The following is an 18,851-nucleotide window of genomic DNA, read 5'->3' as shown; positions in this document are numbered from 1 at the left end:
ATACCTGAAGTCAGCTTTGGTGTCACACCTAGGTCTTCTCTTCTCCACATTAACTAACCCCAGTTTCTTTTATCTGATCTTTATATGCCACCATTACAAGACCCTTTACCCTCCTGCTGCCCTTCGCTACAACATCAAAACTTGCAGAGAGGTCAAGAAGAATGAGGATTGAGAAAAGGCAAAGAATAAATAATAGAAATAAAAAATAATTATGTTAAAGAACATGATAATGAAATAAGGTGAGTGTGACATAGCTGAAGTGGTCCTTAGAGAGAAATGTATCCCTTTGGACACATAGATAAACAAAAGTGAGAAAGACAACAAATTGAGTATTCAACTGAAAAAACCCTAAAAACAACCTACAAATTAATAAATGCTCTGAAAAGACAAAAAGTATAAAGTTTACAATTAAGAAGTTAAATTAAAAACAGAAAAATGGGAAATACAAACACATGGTTTTAAATTTGATTTGATTTGAGGGATTCTTTGGGTGAGAAAAGCAAGTATTTTAATGATGTCCATCCAATAATTAATCCCCTTTGGCTGAAAAGCATCCACATTACTAAAATTTTGGAAAAATCAAAGCTCCATGGACACATTTTAATCACCTGAAACCCTCAGTTCCTGTTGGGGGAGGAGGAATACAAACTTTTGCCAATTTGCTGTTGTACACCTTCCTGGGCTAATCCCTAGGGACTCATTAGCTATCTACCAGTGATAGGTGATGGCTACACAATTCTGAAGGAGGCTAAGAGGAAATAGCATCACTAGTATGTCTCCCAGGGGCATATTTAAGTAGAGAAGCTGGGGGAGTCAAATAGCAGATGTAATGTGTATCTCAGTGGCGAGGTCACAGATTTGTTTTCCCACTGTGGTATCCAGACTAGCCAGGCTCTAAACGTACCTTGGACAGAGCTCACAATTGATTTATATTCTCATTTCCCTTAATATCTCTAGGATTTTAAATATGGTTTAAGCATACACATATTTCCGGATCTGGAATGCTCTGAACTCCATTTAAGTATGATTCATTTAGGTTTCATATAATTAGAATCTTAAGAGATGGACAGTAATTTGGAGGTCATCTATTCCAACTTCCTATCCAGTGCAGAAATCCTTTCTTCAATATCCCAGGCAGTGCTCATGTGGCAACTGTTTGACTACCTCTAGTGACAGGTAGTTATGGTAAAGATAGCAGAAATATGAATTTTTATTTATTACTATGAGGTAGAGGGAAATCATCTTGCTGAAGAGACCTTGATTGGATTAGTAGAACGGAACAAAACTGAGCTGAGAGAACTAACCTGAGAGTTCATAAAAGAGCTGAGACTCCAGGCCTTTTCACTGGCTATTTATTTCCCATGCCTGGAATGCCCTGCTTCATCATCTGTACCTCATGACTTTCTTGGTTTCGTTTAAGACTTAGATTGCATCCAACTTTTTTTTTTTTTTTTGCATTCAACTTTTTGCAATCCAACTTTTGCATTCAAGCTTTTCACAGCCCCCTCCCTCTGTGCCTTCTCATTGAGATTATCTCTCATTTATGGGGTACATTTCTTGTATGTACATAGTTGTTTGCATATCATCTCTCCCATAAGAATGTGAGCTCCTCAAGGGCAGAGACTGTTTCTGATTTTATTTTAGAGGTAGCTAGGTGTTGCAATGGATATAACGTTTATCCTGGAGTTAGGAAGATCTGAGTTCAAATATGGCCTCAAACTCTTACCAGCTTTGTTACCCTAGGTAAATCAATTATGATTCTCTCTGCCTCAGTTTTCTCAGCTGTATAATGGGGATAATTATCGGCACCCACCTAGGAATTGTTGTGAGGGATCAAATGAGATAATATTTTTAAAGTACTTAACATAATACCTGGCACACAGTAGGTGCTATACAAAAATGCTTATTCTCTTGCCTTTTCATTTGTATCCCTGGTATTTAGCACAGCACCTGGCACATTTTAAGAACCTAATAAATGTTTGTTGTTGTTGATAATGATGAGAGTTAAGAGCTCAGCAGAAGAAACCTCCAATAGGGCTTTGTATTTATCTTTGATTGCCCAACCTTGCTTCCGTCATTTATATTTCTTCAATACTTTAGCATTGGGTTACTTCTACTCCTTAATAAATTACAAGCATCATGTGAAGCATCTCTTACGTATTTTGAAAAAATCCAAAATGGTCAGTGATTTCCTTCTGTATTCATTTTAGTTTTAATAGACACCCGCCTCCTTTTTCTTCCTCATGAGAATTGTGTTGTCACAATTTCATTCCTGAAACCTTTCCATGCTTCTTGTTCCATTCATTGGTTTTATCCCTCTGAAACTCTAAATTACCTTTCTTCTAATTCCTTTTCATATGGACAATTTTTCAAATATCTTTAAACTGTTCAAGCCATAGTCCATTTTCCTCCATTTATGTAATTACTTTTATTAATCATGAAGATTACTCAGTTCAAAGCAAACACATTTAATGAAGCAGAATAATAATTAATAGATAAGAAATATCCTATTAACCTTGAACTTACTCCCACACAAATACACAAATGCTTATTCAGAAGAGTTGACATGCATAGGGATCAGCAATGGGGTGTACATATGCAGGCTTGAATGGAAGAGTGCACATGCAGGTAATGTTAAGATACCCAGGTGAAGGGGCAAGTCATACCTCTGGTGATGTAGAGTTGCTTCGGTCTTGTGGAGATGTCACAGAGCAAAGTGTGAATGATAGGAAAAGTTTGAGGAGAAGAGAGATTTTGTAATGTCATAGAGCACAGTGGAAAGGGGAGGGCAGAAATGGATAAAATTAGGAAGGCAAGGGCTGAATGAGATGGGGATGTGAGTACTGGGAATGGAAAAAGGGGAAAAAGGCTCTTGCCTGAAACAAAACAATTGAGTCTCAACGATCCAAAGAACTGGAGGTGTAAGTTTTCTAGGTATAGAACGGGGAAGTACCTCGAGATTAGAGTCTACTATCCTGTGATGATAATGGAAACACAGACATCTGCATTCCTTTTACAGACATGGAGGATTTGGGGAATAGAGGCAGTTGGAGGTTGAGCTCAGGTTCCTGGGCCGATGAGTTCCAGATGGTTGGGTAAGTTGAGGTAGCTAGGTGTTCTGGTGGATAGATCGATGGGCCTGATGTCAGAAAGACTTAAGTTCAAATTTAGCCTCAGACACTTACTAGCTGTGTGACTCCAGACAAGTCACTTAGCATCTGATTGCTTCAGTTTCCTCATCTGTAAAATGGACATAATAATAGCATTTTCCTTCCAGCATTGTTATGAGGATCAAATGGGATAATATTTATAAAGTGCTTTGCAAACCTTAAAGCACTATATAAATGCTACTTCTATAATAATGATAGTGACTATTAATATTTTCTAAAGATGTTAAAACAAACAAAACGACACAGCTCATACAAGAGTTCTTAACTTCCTAATAGACTTCTTTGTTACAGTATGTCAAAAGTTGTTCCTGATATCTAAAAATAAAACTTATTCCTCCAAGTCTGCTTTTCTGATGCATACTTGGGTTCTGCCTACTTTTAAGGAGTGGCTATCAATGCTCTTAATATTTCCCAAAGCATAAGCCTCGTGGTCTGAAGACTCGAGTTCAAGTCTCAGCTATCCTATCACTGCCTTCAGGTCTTACCATCTGACATGCCACTTACTGATGTAAATCAAAGACCTCTGGGTTTTGCTATCTGAAATCTAGTTAAATTTTCTTTTATGTCTTATGAGCTTCTTGAGAATGAGTACCCTGTTCTCCCCCACCCCAGTTGGATCTCTATCATTAGCGTAGTTCTTAGCATATTACAGTGCTTAATAAATGCTTTTCATATTCACTCATTCATTCATTTTCACCTATGCAAATTAAAATCTGTGTGACTTTGAGAAAGTCACTTTCCATCTTTGGGCCTCAGTTTTCTTATCTGTATATGAAGGGGGCTAAGTTCAATTCCAGCTTCAATATTCTATGAATTTCTAAAGAGAGCCAAAGGGAGCATTTGAAAATATTTGAAGAGTATTCAGGGACCATTGGGCACTGCTCTTTACACAGCAATATCTCTTACAAATTGGCTTACCTTGGAGGTGAGACACAGCCTATTCCTGGTTGCCTCTTCAAAACTATACTATTATACTGGTTGCCTCTTGTCAAAACTATACTATTATTGATCTGAAAACGGTATTGTCCCCTATGCCTTCTATGGAGAATTATTATTTCTTTTGTTGTCACAATTAACTTTAGACCAAAATACTATCTACTAATTGAAGACAAGCTGCCACTGCTTAGTTCCTTTGAGCTCATTTTTTTTCCATATAAAAATTTGATTATTCGTTATTAAAACCAATAATCAGATGTGTTCTTAGCCCTGAGAAATTAATTTCTCATGTTACCTCTCTGGAGTCTATCTTTCCCAAATAGAGACAATCTGATCTCTCCTCATGCCATGTCTTTGCTACCTAATCAGACAGAGGGATAACTGGAAGTCTGAAACTAGGTGGTAGGAGGTACTTTCCATATGCTTTAGGTACAATCAATATTTTAAAAATCAATTTTTATTGAAATCTTTTGTGCATCAACAGAATTTCTCTCGGTAACCCTCCTTCACACCCTCCCAGAGAGCCATTCCATATAGCAAAGAATTTTTTAGAAGAAAACAAGGGAAAAAGGAAGAAGAGAAAAATTTGCAAAACTGACCAATACACCCCAAAGTTCTGAAAACAAAGGCAATGTTTTTCACTCATGAGCCTCTAACCTCTGCAAAGGAGTGGGCTGGAGATGTCTTTTCTTATTAATTTTTTGGGGCCATACTTACTCTTCATAATTTTATGACATTTATTTTTAGGGGTTTTTTTGTGTGCTTGTTCTTTCCATTGACATTGTTGAAGTCATGTATGTTGTTTTCTTGGCTTTGCCTACTTTGCTACATATCAGTTCATATAGATCTTTCCAAGCTTTTCACTGTTCATTACATTCTCCATTTCTTACAGCACAGTAATATTCTGTGACATTCAGGTGTCACAATTTGTTTAGCCATTCCTCACTCATTGAGCATCTACTCTATTTCCAATTCATCGCTACCACAAAAAATTATATATTATAAATATTATGGGGCATATGGGCACTTTCTTCTTATCAATGAGGTATAATTAATCTTAATTGAGAGTATCAAGGAGGGGAAGATAACATAAAAAGAACTATGTATAAATAAGATAAATCCAGAAAAAAATTGGAGATAATCACAGAGGAAAGAGACTAGGTGACTATACACAGTCATTTTAGAGAAACCATCTATCCTTGCATCTCCCGTATTTTTGGAAGTTGCTTATATTTGGCCATGTGAATTGAATATGAGTTCATATTATCATTGTGGCTAGGATCCCCTGGTTCACCTAAAGAAACAACTTAGTTGGGTGACAGACTTAGAAGGTCTTAGTTGGGTGACAGACTTAGATCAAGAGTTTTAGTTGGGGGGTCTATCAAGTTCCCCAAAGTGCATGGATACAGAGAAATTAAGTGTCTTGCCCAACCTTACATAGCTAATTAGTAACAGAGCTAGGGCCATTACAGTGTGGGTGACTATGTTGGCCTCTCTTTATTTCGCTTAGGAAAGAAGGGAGCAAGAGCCTGCTTGGTAGGGGACTCATCATGGTAAATTGGAAATCATCTCAGAGACTTCTGAAAAACCATAACAATAATAATAGATTACATTTTTGTTGTGTTTTAAAGCTTACAAAACTGAAAAATAAAGACACAATACCTTTATAAAATATAAATTTGCAGTGAAAAGTTTTTGTTTTGTATTTCTTTAATTTCAAATAAAGACTTAATTTATTTTTATTATCTCTGCTCTCTTCATCTTCATCATTTTTGGGGGGTATGATTCTGTTCTTTACTTGGAGCATGATTATGGGTCCTGATCAGTTTTGGTGCAAACCAACTTTGAAGAAAAGAAATGTTGTCTCTAGTCAGGCCAATAATAACTGCTATTATTTGTCAATAGCATTTTGGTTTTTAAGGTTTATGAAATGAATTATGTATGTTATCTCATTTGGGGTCTTACAACAATCCACCCCAAATTGGTTATTACAATTATTATTCTCATTATATGGAAGAGTAGACTGAGACTCGGAAATAAAGTCTCTTGCCTGAGGACATACCAACTATTAAGTATCAGAGGTGGGAATTAAATCCAAATCTAGGTCTCTATCCCTGAGAAATGTTTGATCCTGAATATACTTCCTTTTTCTGGAACCAGAAAATTTTAGAAATTTGTAGAGAAAATAGCTGTATTTCTGATATGGGGCAGAGCCAGGGAGAGACACTTTCTGAAAGGCATTCGACCAATCCCTTTATTGGAATTCCTGTTACAGATAGGAGACCACCTGGGTCAGTTATCTGCTTGTTTTTCCTGGATAGGGGCACATTGCCCATACTATAATGTAGAAGCATTTGGAGCTTTGAGGCCAATTCCAGTGCTGTCAATTAGTTTTCCCCTCCCTACTCCCTCCATTCCACTTAGCTACTGGCTCCCAAGTCTCAAGTTGGCTTCTAGGGCAATAGTATGGTTTAGGAAGAAATGTAGGTAATGAGGTTTCCAGGTGAATAGGAGCAGTACTGACTTTATAATTATTCCAAAGTGTCATCTTATATCTTTGTATAGCCCTATCTCAGGTCTTCCTTCAAGATCTTCAAAGCACTGTTTCTTCTCTAGAGGATCTTAAGGGGAGGATTTGTCTTACAGAGTTACTTAGGAGAATCTCCCACAAAGATCCTCAGTGGGAGTGTGTGTGTGATGGGTATTATGCCTTCTTATTTTTTTTTTTTATCAGGGCTGGATAGGATGGGGGGCTTGGGGTAGGAACAGGGAATGAGGCATACACCAAAGCTTCCATTCAGTTTCAGACAGCTCTCTCAGATAGAGGCAAGTGAGGTCTGCCATGGAGTAAAGTCTGTTGTGGGTTCATATCAGGAGTCTATGGAACAGAAGTGGGGCAAGTGAAAAGGTGGTGAGAAAAGTCACTGGCAAAGCAGAGAGTAGGAGAGAATATGAAAAGAATGGAAGGAATAATGAGGGAGAGGAATGTGGGGTGGGAGAAAGTAGTACTTACAGTGGCTAAAGGAGGAAAAGGAGTAGGGATATAGTAATTTAGCAAAGAGAGGTGGGGAGGAGAGTACTGTAGGCTGGGGATAGAGGAGAGCAGAGAATGGAAAGAGGTAGGGAAGAAGAATATAATAAAGGTTAGAAGAGGAGAGAGAGGTTGAGATAGGATGGAGAGAAGGGAAGCTGGTATGGTGGCAGAGAGAATAGATAGGAGAGGAGGGTAGTGGGAGTAGTAATTGGGTGAAGATGCTAGAAGCTCAGGGAGTAATGGGATATCTATTAAGAATTTTTTTCTTTCCATTTAAACATCTTTCTCTCAACCCTTCAATCCAGTCATTCACACACCCATCTCTTGACCCCTTCTGCTACTATCTACAGGTCCCGTGTGTTCCACATGTGGGATTTCCCTTTAGTCCTCTGTCTTACCATCCATGTTCCACTATTTTCACTTTGGCAGCTCCAGTTCATTTCCATTCCCATTTCTCCTTTAAGACTCTTCATCTCTCCCTTCCTTCATCTAGCTTCCCTCATCCATCTCCAACCTTTTTGGACTTCTTAGTGCAGGAAGCAGAGCAAAGCACTAACAAAATAGTTCTAAACATATGATGGTGCCAGATGCTATGTAGTGTAGTGGGAAAAAAATCTGAATTTTCAGTCTTTGAACTGCTTGTCTGATTGGACAATCTCTTGGTGTCACTGAGCCTCAGTTTCCTCATCTATAAAATTATGATTGGAGGACTAGATAACCTAAACTCCTTTTCAGATCTAAATCTCAGAATTTTTCTGCTTCTAATTCCATCCCACCCCTTGTCCTAATCTTCACAGAATCTATTTGCAGCCCAGGGCATCCATTTTACCCAGAGTCTCCCAGAGAAGCTATTGGTGTCCATTGCTATGGTGCTATTCTTGGACCTCGACGTTTGAAATGAAATAAGCTAGCCTTGTAGCTCAATGTGAGGGATTCCCCTAAGGGGGAGGATGGCAGTAGGAGGCTCAGTCCTCTTAAGGCTTTGGTCAAGGAAAGAGCTGGGAAGCTCACTTCTAGAAGCTTCTTTCCCATCCAATACACAAGAGCTTGTTATAGTGGCTGGCACCTGGCTCTATTCCTTGTACCTATTCAATGTACATTCAATGTACATTCAATGTATTCATGATGCTGAGAAGATTTCAGGTTGGAAGAATAACATAAGCTTGGTGAGGGAAGTGTGTTTTGTTTTGTGTCTTTGTATTCTCAAGGTTCAGTGAACTACAAGCTTAAGATGAGTTATCAGGGTAATCTGGAAGTCCCTGAACTGGTGTATTCCTTATCTTGGACTTGTAAAATTATATTTTGAGCACAAGTGCAAGACTTCACATTCAATCCTATTTTATCAGATTCAACACATGGTTCTAGCCACATATTCAATGGAGTTGAGAAGGAAGGCACAATACTAATCAGGAGACAAGTATGCATCTGCAATTTTTCATTTTGCCCTTTTATCCACTAAGCTATTTCCCCCTCTGTCCTGAGGAACAGAGGTAGTTATAAGAGGAAATGAGACACACGTCCACCTAAACTCAGATGAATTTCCCTCTTACGGAGGAGCTGAAGTGAGCAGCCACAGAGAATCTTGAGATCCTGGTGAGTTTGGCCAAGGCTTCCCACACTTCCCTGTTCCTCAGGCAGTATATGATAGGGTTGATGAGTGGTGTCACCACTGAGTAGATTATAGACACCAGCTTGTTAAAGTCAAAGGTGCTGATGGCCCGGGGCCGGGCATACATGAATATAGTGGTAGTGTAAAAAACAGTGACCACTACCAAATGGGAGGCACAAGTAGAGAAAGCCTTGTGGCAGCCTGTCCCAGATGGGATCCTGATGACAGTAGCCAGGATGCAGGTGTAGGAGAATGCTGTCACAAATAGGGAAGTCATGAGCACAGCCAGAGCTGCCACAAAGTCCAAGGTCTCAATAGCTTCTGTGTTTGAGCATGAGAGCTTCAGTAGTGGAGAGATGTCACAGAAGAAATGGTTGAGTACATTTGGGCCACAGAAGCTCAATTGGGAGATGAGCACAATTGACACAAAAGAGGCCAGGAAGCCACTAAGCCAGGCACTTAGGGCCAAGCCCAGGCAGAGAGTTGGGTTCATGAGTGCTGGGTAGCGCAGAGGTAGGCAGATGGCCAAGTAACGGTCATACGCCATGGCTGCCAGGAGGAAGCACTCAGAAGAGGCAAGGGAGAGGAAGAAAAAGAGTTGTGTGAAGCATCCAGCAAAGGAAATAGTCTTCTTTTCAGTCAGGAAGTTGTCCAACATCTTGGGGATGGTAACTGAGGTATACAGAGCCTCGAGTACCGATAGATTAGCCAGGAAAAAGTACATGGGGGTGTGGAGTTGCCGGTTGGCCTGGACAATTATAATAATGAGCAGATTCTCTATAAGGGTCATTATGTAGATGAAACAGAACACCAGAAACAGCAAGGCTTGTAGGTGACTGAGGCTTGGGAAACCCAGTAAGACAAATTCTTTCACAGAGAAGGTCTCATTAGTATCTTTCATATTCTTTTATTTTCTGTAAGTAGGTGATTGCTGAGTAGATATATTTGAAAAAGGATGGATAAATAGTTATTCTAGGGAGCAAGGTGGAAAGTCTTTTTCTGTCTCTAATGAGATGGTCACAGGGAGTGGACGTAGGCTGAAGTTACAGGAAGAGACATTTAGTCTAGACATCAGGATGAACTTCTTGACAAGAAGAGTGTCTAGATGGTGTATTGAGCTAGGCATATTAAAGAGATATTCTTTGTCAGACATATTGAAAACTAGGGCAATACTACCTTGAGCCAGGAATAAGACTGGATGCCTTCTAAGCACTTCTAATGCACAGCAATATGGCAAAAAGAGAACTATACTTGGAATCAAAGGTCCAGTTACTTATCTGGGCACACAGTAGAATGGAAACAACTTTAGAGCAGCAACTGCTTTGTCTTTGTACCTCCATCATATAACATGGTGCCTTTAATATGGTAGATGCTTAATACATGTTGAATTGAATTGAGCTCAATCCACCACTACATAGCTGAGTGATTTTGGCCAAATCACTTCACTCTCAGAATCTCATTTTCCCAATTTGTACAATGGAGGTATTAACAATTGTCCTAATAACTTCAATCGAGATGACAAGTATGAAAATGCCTTTTAAAATGTGAAGCATTGGAGAGATGTATCATCACTATTTTAATCTTTTCAACTTCTATCCCAAGGGTTCTTAACTTTTTTTTTGTATCAGGACTACTTTTGATAGTTTGACAAAATCTATTCACTCCTTCTCAGAATCATATTTTTAAATGTAAAGAATAAAATACATAGGATTACAAAGGAAAGTAACTATAAGATACAATTCAATTTTAATCTATCAAGATTTAAGTGTAGTTTAAAACAAAGGCTTTAAACTGCACTAAGACTTTTGGGACATCATATTGAAATACACTTATCAAAATATTAAGGTTCTCCATACCTGAGTAGGGCTAAGAAACTCTACTTTCTATTCTATTCAGAAAAAACAGAAAGTTGTCAAGAATTTAATATAAATCTCATTTTAGCACTTGAATGTTAAAGTCCAAAGATAGGTTTATACTAAATTAGCTTTTTAAAGAACTGCCCAGTTTGGGAGTGTGAATAATCTGACCATCAGTATTGTATGCAATTATATCAGCTTTCATTATCTTCTCACCTTCTTGTTTCATCCAGAGAAGTACAAATTGCTTCCTATCCCTGGGCCTCAGAGTTGTACTATATTTCCCAAGTGGACAGAGTCCACCTGAGCAAATCATCAAATGCTTCAATTCAGATTTCAAGAGGGACAGTACCACTTTATCCAATCTCATTAAATACCCACAATCTATAATCCTGCAACTGCCATCTAGAATTACTAAGCAAATACACATATCCCTCTCACCTTCAAACCTCATCACCCAGGAAACTCAGCTCAATGAAGAATTATTAAGAATTTACCAAATTCAAGGGCCTTTGTAATATTTGGGGGATAAAAAGATAAAAAAATGGAATAATTGCTTCCTATAGGAGGTAGGAATGTTACAGATAAGTAAATACAATATAATTTGGGGAGAGAGAGAACATTACCAACTTGGAAAATTAGGGAAAGAAGACCTCAGAGGTGATGAAAGGGGAGATGACCTAAGACTTGAAGGGAGAAAAGGATCTTGAGAGTCAGAGATTAGGAGGGAATGAGTTCTGGGCAGCTGGGATGACATGAGTAAATGCTTGGAGGCATAATGCCTGGAATGTCAACTTGGGAGAACAGCTAGTGGTAAAGTTGGTCTGGAAGAGGGGGGGTAAGTGGGAGTAATAGGAAGTAAGGCTAGAAAGATAGATGGGAGACAGATTGTAGAAGGCTAGGCTGGGGAGTTTGTGTCATTGAGGCAACAGGGAATTACTTACTTAAGGCTTTTGAGGAGCAGAATAACATGATCAGCTCTGTACTTTAGAGTGATTATTTTGGCAGATGTGGAGGGGATAGATTGGAAGAGGGAGAGACTGGATGCAGGCACTCTAGAATTTTTGAACTATGCTTTCCCTTAATCTAGGGTGCACATATAATCATGCCTAGCTTTCTTTTCTTTCTCTATCACACATTCTAGAAGGGAATAGTCACTTCTCCCCTCAACCCTTACCAAGGTTCCCATCATTTCAACCTTAGAAACCAGCTCCTCCCTTTTAGTGAGACTCAGATTCAGTATAGACTTTTCCCCCTTGTTCATTCTCCTATCATTTGAAAGATAAAGTTATCATTAAGGCACGTCAAAAATTATTTGCTTCTCTGCTTTTGGGAGAAAGACTGACTCAGTAGATATCTGGATAATTGAAGTCTCCCATCACTGCTATTCTGTGCCTCTCTGCCAGACTTATTGTTTATTTCTTGAGGTTCTCTTCTGTTTCTTCCTTCTGTCCAGGTAGTCTGTAGTATACTTTGGTGACAAAATCCCTTCTCTCCCTCCACTGATCTTCAACAAAATGCTCTCCAACCTGCTGCTCATCACTGTTTAACTTTTTTTCTAATACAAATATACCTTTTTAATATAGAATATTCCTTAACCTCTATTATTTATCCTGCTTCTTTTGAATGATGCATGGCCATCTAGAATTATGTTCCAGTTACAAGTTTTATCCCATCAGATCTAAGTGATATCTGTGGGGCTAACTTTGCCTCCTTGCATCAAGGCTTCTCGTTTCTCTTCCTTGTAGCCTAAATTCTGTTTGTATGTAGACTTTTGAGGGTGTGGATTTTCCAATTGCCTCTTTTCTAGGATTTTGTCTGCTTTGAATTTTCAGGTGTTTCAAGGGCTATTCTTCTTCCTCCATTGCAGCTTCTCTCTATAGTTTCTATTTTTGTGGATACTTACATAGGTAGCTTGCTTCCTTCTCCACCCTTTATAGGTTAGGTTTGCACGACCTTTGATAAATACAGCCTTACTAGACTTTGTTAATCTTCCTTGGCTGGGAGCCTATCATCCTATATTTTAAGCTGTTATTCAGAAACCCAAATCCTATTCACAAACATCTTAATCAGCTTTTTGCTTTTCAAAGTCTTTCTCTTTGTATCCCTTTCTTTCAATGTGGGAAACAGTGGAAAGACACAACCAAGGTCTCTATGTCTTCAGTTTCTCTTCTAAATTTCATAATTTTTGTCAAAACTTTGAAACACTTAAGAACTCAGATCTATGCAATGACCAGTCATGAGTCCAAGGGACACTTGATGGAATGTACTCCTCACAGTGATGAAAGACTAGGAGTGCTGAAGGAGACAAATACGTTTTTGGATATGACCAATGTGAAAATTTGTTTTACTTGGCTATGCCTATTTGTTACAAGGCCTTTGTCCCCTACCCCCTTCTTCCATTGAGACGGGGAGAAAGTGGATTTTTATTAATTTTAAAAAAGCAAGTTAGACAAGTTTCACTATTATTATTGCCCATTATCTCTTTCAGACTTCTATGGAATCTCCTAACTCTTCCCGATAGAATAACTGGGAGAGGGAACAGATTCGGTATTCTGGATCCCAGAAGGCAAAATTAGGAACAGTGAGTGAAAGAGATAAACCTTGACTTGATATAAGGAAAATCTTCCTAATATGTTCTCCTTTCTGGAGGTCTTCAAGCAAAACCTGGATGGTCACTTGCCAGGCATGCTGTAGAGGGAATTTTCACCAGATTTGTGTTAGACCAGATAGCACCCGAGGCCTCTTCCACCTCTGAGACTCTGAAGTCATGTTAGAGGTGGAAAGCATTTCAGAGATCGTAGCATCATAGAATCATAGATTTGGGGCCTTGAAAAGACTTTAGGGGCCATTTAGTCTAACCTCATCATTTTGGAGGTAAGGGAAATGAGGCCCACAGAGGCTTGGTAACTTACTCAAGGTCACACAGGTAAGTAACATATCCTAAGGTAGGATTTGGATCCAAATTCTTTGACTTCAGAGCCAGAGGTCATTCTACTATACTGCGCCGCCATCTAGTTCAAAAACTCCTTTTTTAAGATGAGAAAGATAAAGGCCTAGAGAGAGGAAGAGCCTTACTCATCCAAAATTGTAGCTTTGATCTAGGTTATGGTAGGACACTTAAAGGTGTGAGTGGTCTGAGGAGATATTAGGTTTTTTCTGTGAAGTTACTCTGTGGGCACAGTCAAGGATAGATGGTGGAGGAAAGATGTGATGATAAAAAGACACCCTTCAGGAATAAACCAACTCTTAAAGGGGTTTGATGTTTCGCTGGACTTCTATTTAGGGACTAGAAGATTTAGTGCTTCCAGAGAAACTCTGCTGCTTAGGCAGTCCATTTATCTCTTAGTGCTCAGTTTACTGAGTTAAAAAAGCTGGGTAACAAGCTAAAGATTTGTTAGCTGTGTGACCTTGGGCAAGTCACTTAACCCCAATTGCTTTACCAAAAAAAAAAAAGATTTGTTGGAAAAAGATAAGGTACATTACTAATTATCTCTGCTAAGAGAAAAAGAAATATTATGAATAAAGGCTATCTATAGTTAAGTCCCAAATCTCCTTGTGTCCATGTTTTAACTTCATTCAGGATTTATGTATTTAAGTGTGCTTAAAAATTAAATAAATATGTCCAAACAAGGTTGTAAGGGGCATGAATAATTGACTAACCATATATTGAAAGGTGATTTGATGAAGATCAACTAACTGTAGGAAATCTGAAATCCTTTGGAAATATAATATACAATTTAAATATTGGGGATTTGTCAAGATGAGACATGATGGCACATACCTGTGATCCCTGAAGCCAGAGAAGCTAAGGCTGAACTCTTGGAGTTCTGAGCTGTAGTAGGGCTATGCTAGTTGAGTGTGGACACACTATGTCTGGAGCCAATATGGTGAGCCCCTTTGAGAGGGGCCAGAGATTTCCTGAGGCGTGAACTGGCAAGGGTTGGAAACAAAGTCGGTCCAAGCTTCTGTGTTGATAAGAAGTAGGATCGACCTGTGAGTAGCACCTCAACATCCAACCTTGAAGAGATGAGGAGATCCAGTCTTTAAAAAATAGATGTGGCCAGATGGCAAGTGACAGGCAGAATAGCATAGTGGAGAAAGAGCACTATATTGAAAGAGAAAGAAGTCTTGGAGACTGCTACTAGCCAGGGTGCTAACAAGCTTGGGCCACTTATTTTTCCTTTTGGGATATCAGTGTTCTTTGTAAAAGGAAGGGGCCAAATTAGATTATCTTTGACATCTCTAGGTCCAATGATTGTGGCACTATGCCATGCTGTAGATAATAAGATCTTCCTAGTATTCCAGGGACTAAATCACCTTTGAATTCATCTTTTATTCAATTCTACTCCAAAAAAACAACATTGTAATAAGACTATAGTATATTATAGTCTGTTTTTCAAATGGGGGAGTGAAGACACAGATAGTTGAAGTGTTTGGCTCAGTGGTTAGAACTTGGATTAAAATACACCTCTGACTCCATGGAGTGAATAAAGTGACAACATAGGATGGATTGTACTGAATGGTTTGGTATTATTCCTGTATCAAAGGTTCACAAAGAAGGGGGAGTATATTTTATAGGATCATAACTTAAAGACCCTCACTAGTTAGCCTTTTCATCTTCACCACAATCTGAGATCCATAAAACTATTTACATACAATTTAGTTTGGAAAATAATTTAAGGCAGCCAAAACATGTCTCATCAAGGTATAAGTATGTCCCTATCAAGTAGAAGTTGTAGACTTAACCCCTCCATTAGTTAGGAGTTTGTACTGAGAGACCACTGGCCCTTCCAATAACTCTGAAGTTCTTTGAAGGAAAATGGGTCAGGGGATAGAGTTGTGGGAGGCATTATGGATGGTTAAGGAGGCTGTTATATGATACATTAAAAAATTGGTATTCAACTTTGAAAGAACACAAATGGAGAATTATGTAATCAAGCTGAAAGAAAGAATCAGGAAGAATACAGGGAGAGTGAATGTAGGGAAAGTAGGGGATATCTCTGAAGGGTGGAAAGAGGAAATAGAAGGATAATCTTAGAAGTGGAAGGGATCCAGAAAGTCATCTGGTTGAGCTCCTCATTTTAAAGATGTGAAAACTGAGGCTTAGAGAGGTGAAAAGACTTGTTTAAGTTTACACAGATAAGTGGCAGAGCTGGGATTGGATCTTGGTAAATTTGAACTAGATAAAAGAAGGTATTTAAATGTTAGCTAGTAAATTGAAACTCACTATTTAAATGGTGGTATAAGCTGAAAATATAACTGGATTACAAACAGATTTGAGTAATAACAACATAAGAAGATTTAGAGACACTTGGCTACAGTTCCAACCTTTGAAGCTGAGGTCAGGGATGATATCCATGCCCTTCCTCAACAATCTCCTGGTTGTCAACATGCTAATTTGACCCAATCATTTAGAAGTTTGTTCTCAGGCCTCTCTTCACTCACCTTGAGGTTGAGGTCATTTCTGAGTGTTTTTGATGTTTCTGACTTGCTCTCTCTGAGCAGACTACATGATGGCTGCAATTTACCTGGTCGTGATTTGCAATCAACAATTCTTCTCCATTGTTCATTGATTTTTTCAGATGATACCATTAGATCTTAATGCAAACTGGATTTCTTCAGAAAAGGAAAGCATTGGGCTTCTGATCAGTTCTGACATGTCTCTGTCCAAGGATTATTGGCAAAAGCATGCAGCCTCGTCATAAGCTCCTTTTTTCTTCTCACCTCTATAAAGAATTCTTATTGAGCTCATTAATGTTCTCCTTCTCTACCAAGATCCCCTTGGAACCTGAGGGAGTAAGATCCCAAAGTTTCTCTAGGGTGAGACTCTCAGAGCATATTATATTGTTGTTACTATGAAGGCCACAAGGGAAGAGACCTGAATAGGCTTAGTCCTCAGATTCAATCCACTCTTGCCTTTCCTCCACTTTTTGGGTTAATAACAGTGTTGGAAAGGGCTCAAATCAACTTTTGATTAGGCTTGGGAGCTAAGTTATTATGAAAATCCTATAGCAATTAGGACACTGACTAAGGAGATCTGAACCTTTGGGAAGCATCCCTAGAAGAATGTGGCATCTCTTGGGTCCTCAGGGCAAAGAGCAAGCAGACACTTCCTTTAATCCATTCATCATTTTCTTTAGTGAATGCTGCTAAATGTGTTGGGATGAAAGAGGAAAATTAACTACTAGCCAAGTGGTGGTACCATCTAGTTTTATTAATAATGGAACTTGGAAATGATATGCCCTTGCAGACTTTAGAATTATAGTATCAATTAGCCAATTAAATTATTATTTATTAAGGACTATTAGGTGCTAAGTACCTCAAATTACCACAGAGGTCACGCAGCCCAACTCGTATCTATCCTTCCAACTGCATGGTATAATTTGGCCAACAGATATCTTAAGAGTTGTTTGGAGGGTAGAGAAGGATAGGAGAACAAAGATTTGTTGAACACCAACAATATTCTAGGCACTATGATAATTGAGTTACAAATATCATCTTATTTCATCTTCATAACAACCCTGTGAGGTAGGTTCTATTATGATCTCCATTTTACATTATAGTTAGGCCAATATCTTTCCAATGGTTGGATGTTATATTAAAGTAAGTTTTGTAACTTTTCAGGACTTAATGCAATTATCAGAATGTCACTTGAGAATAAGAGACTTTGGAAAGCATCACTATTGATAGAGAATCTTATTCTAGTCTTGAATTGAGGTTTCTGTTTCAAGCAATTTGAATGTCAACAGCTATGCCACATTCCACTGGAGTGCTGTACAAACTTTCTAATGATGCTAGTGTCTTTTTCTCTCCAATGTATTCATAACTTCATCAAGGATTAGTGTTATGTGTTCATTGTCATGGTCATCAGTCTATGCTTGGGCAACCCATCTGCAGAATTACCCAGTTTCACCAGTAGATGGCACCAGGAGGCTTTTTGCTTTAACCAATTCAGGGATTTTTTTTTCTCTTGTTCATTGACTAATAGTTCTAAGAGACACCGGATATGTCACTTTTTCTTGGTTAATTACATTCTTCATAAAGAAAATATCAGCTTAATAGATAAATGTTAACAAATTCAAGTACAAATTATAATCAAAGCAATAAGCAAATTATAATAAATTCATTTCAGCACATGTGCTACATTCTCAGCATGTGCAGAGCAAGTAGAAGCTGAGCATCTAAAATCAAAAAGAAAACACTTCCTACATTCGAAGATCTTAACTGTCTTTGAAGAATACAGTATGTATGCTGAAAATGAAATACAAGGTGTTTTTAGGAGGGAGGTAGTGCTAACAACAGGGAGCATCGAGGTAGACTTCACAGATAAGGCAACAATTAAGCTAAAGCTAAAGAAAGGTGAGGCTATATGGAGAAAGGAGTGAGTATAAAGAGATTTACATGTAGAATTGATAAGATTGACAACTGATTAGATTTTTGGGTCAGGGAGAAGGAAGAGTCAAGAATGATTCTGAGGTTATCAATGAATCTTGGTGACTGGGAGGATTGTGGTGCCCTCCAGAGAAACAGGAAATTTTGGAGGAGAACAGTTTTAGTGTAGTTGAAATAGTCCATTTAGGACACAAAATCCTACATCCAGGGATGTAAGAGACCTTAGGAGCCACTAAGATCAACCTTCTGATTTTTACATATGAGGAAAGTGAGGCCTAAAGAGGTTAGGTGACTTCTCCAGGTCACACACCTAGTATGTGAAGTGTTATTCGAATCCAGTTCTTCCTGACTTCAAGTCTAGTATATTAATTGCAGATAGTTTACAGTGCCTGGCCACAGTAAACTCTTAAGTAATTGCTGATTGATTGACAGATATCTGGTTAGAGAAGTCAAGCAGGAAACTGGAGATTCTACACTGAATTTAGGAGAGGAATTAACACTAGAGACTATGAAGTTAAGAGAAATATAGAATTTTGAAGAGGGAGCAGGTTTAGGGTGATAGATCTGGACTTTTTTTTTTTTTAGTTTGGAGCTATGATATTATCAGTGTAAAAAGCTCCTGGTAAGCAAATGCCTTCTTACCAAAGCAGATAGGAACCTGTTCTTCCCTTTATAGTCTTATTGAATTACCTACAATCTTGATAAGTTAAGTGATCTGTCCAGTATCACAGAGGCAGTGTGTGTGTCAAAGGGTGGAAGCTAACAAATTTCATTTTGGACGTGATTAGTTCAAGATGTCAATGGCACTTCCAGATGAAAAAGCCCAGAAGGAAGCTGGAGATGCAGTGTTG

At 38.5% G+C, this 18,851-nt stretch overlaps 1 protein-coding gene across 1 annotated transcript; it reads right to left on the bottom strand.

The window, feature by feature from the left end:
• Positions 1-8,669: 8,669 nt before the first annotated feature.
• Positions 8,670-9,650, bottom strand: LOC114031638 (olfactory receptor 6-like). Its single transcript, XM_027846769.1, has one exon. It carries the CDS (start codon positions 9,648-9,650, stop codon positions 8,670-8,672), a length of 981 nt encoding a protein of 326 aa, XP_027702570.1.
• Between the last annotated feature and the right edge of the window lie 9,201 nt (positions 9,651-18,851).

The sequence above is a fragment of the Vombatus ursinus genome, unplaced genomic scaffold (genome assembly GCF_900497805.2).
Source record: "Vombatus ursinus unplaced genomic scaffold, bare-nosed wombat genome assembly UNPS02015199.1, whole genome shotgun sequence".
NCBI classification, from domain to species: domain Eukaryota; kingdom Metazoa; phylum Chordata; class Mammalia; order Diprotodontia; family Vombatidae; genus Vombatus; species Vombatus ursinus.
Note: the sequence above shows the minus strand (reverse complement) of the source record. Positions and strands in the feature narration are given on the sequence as shown.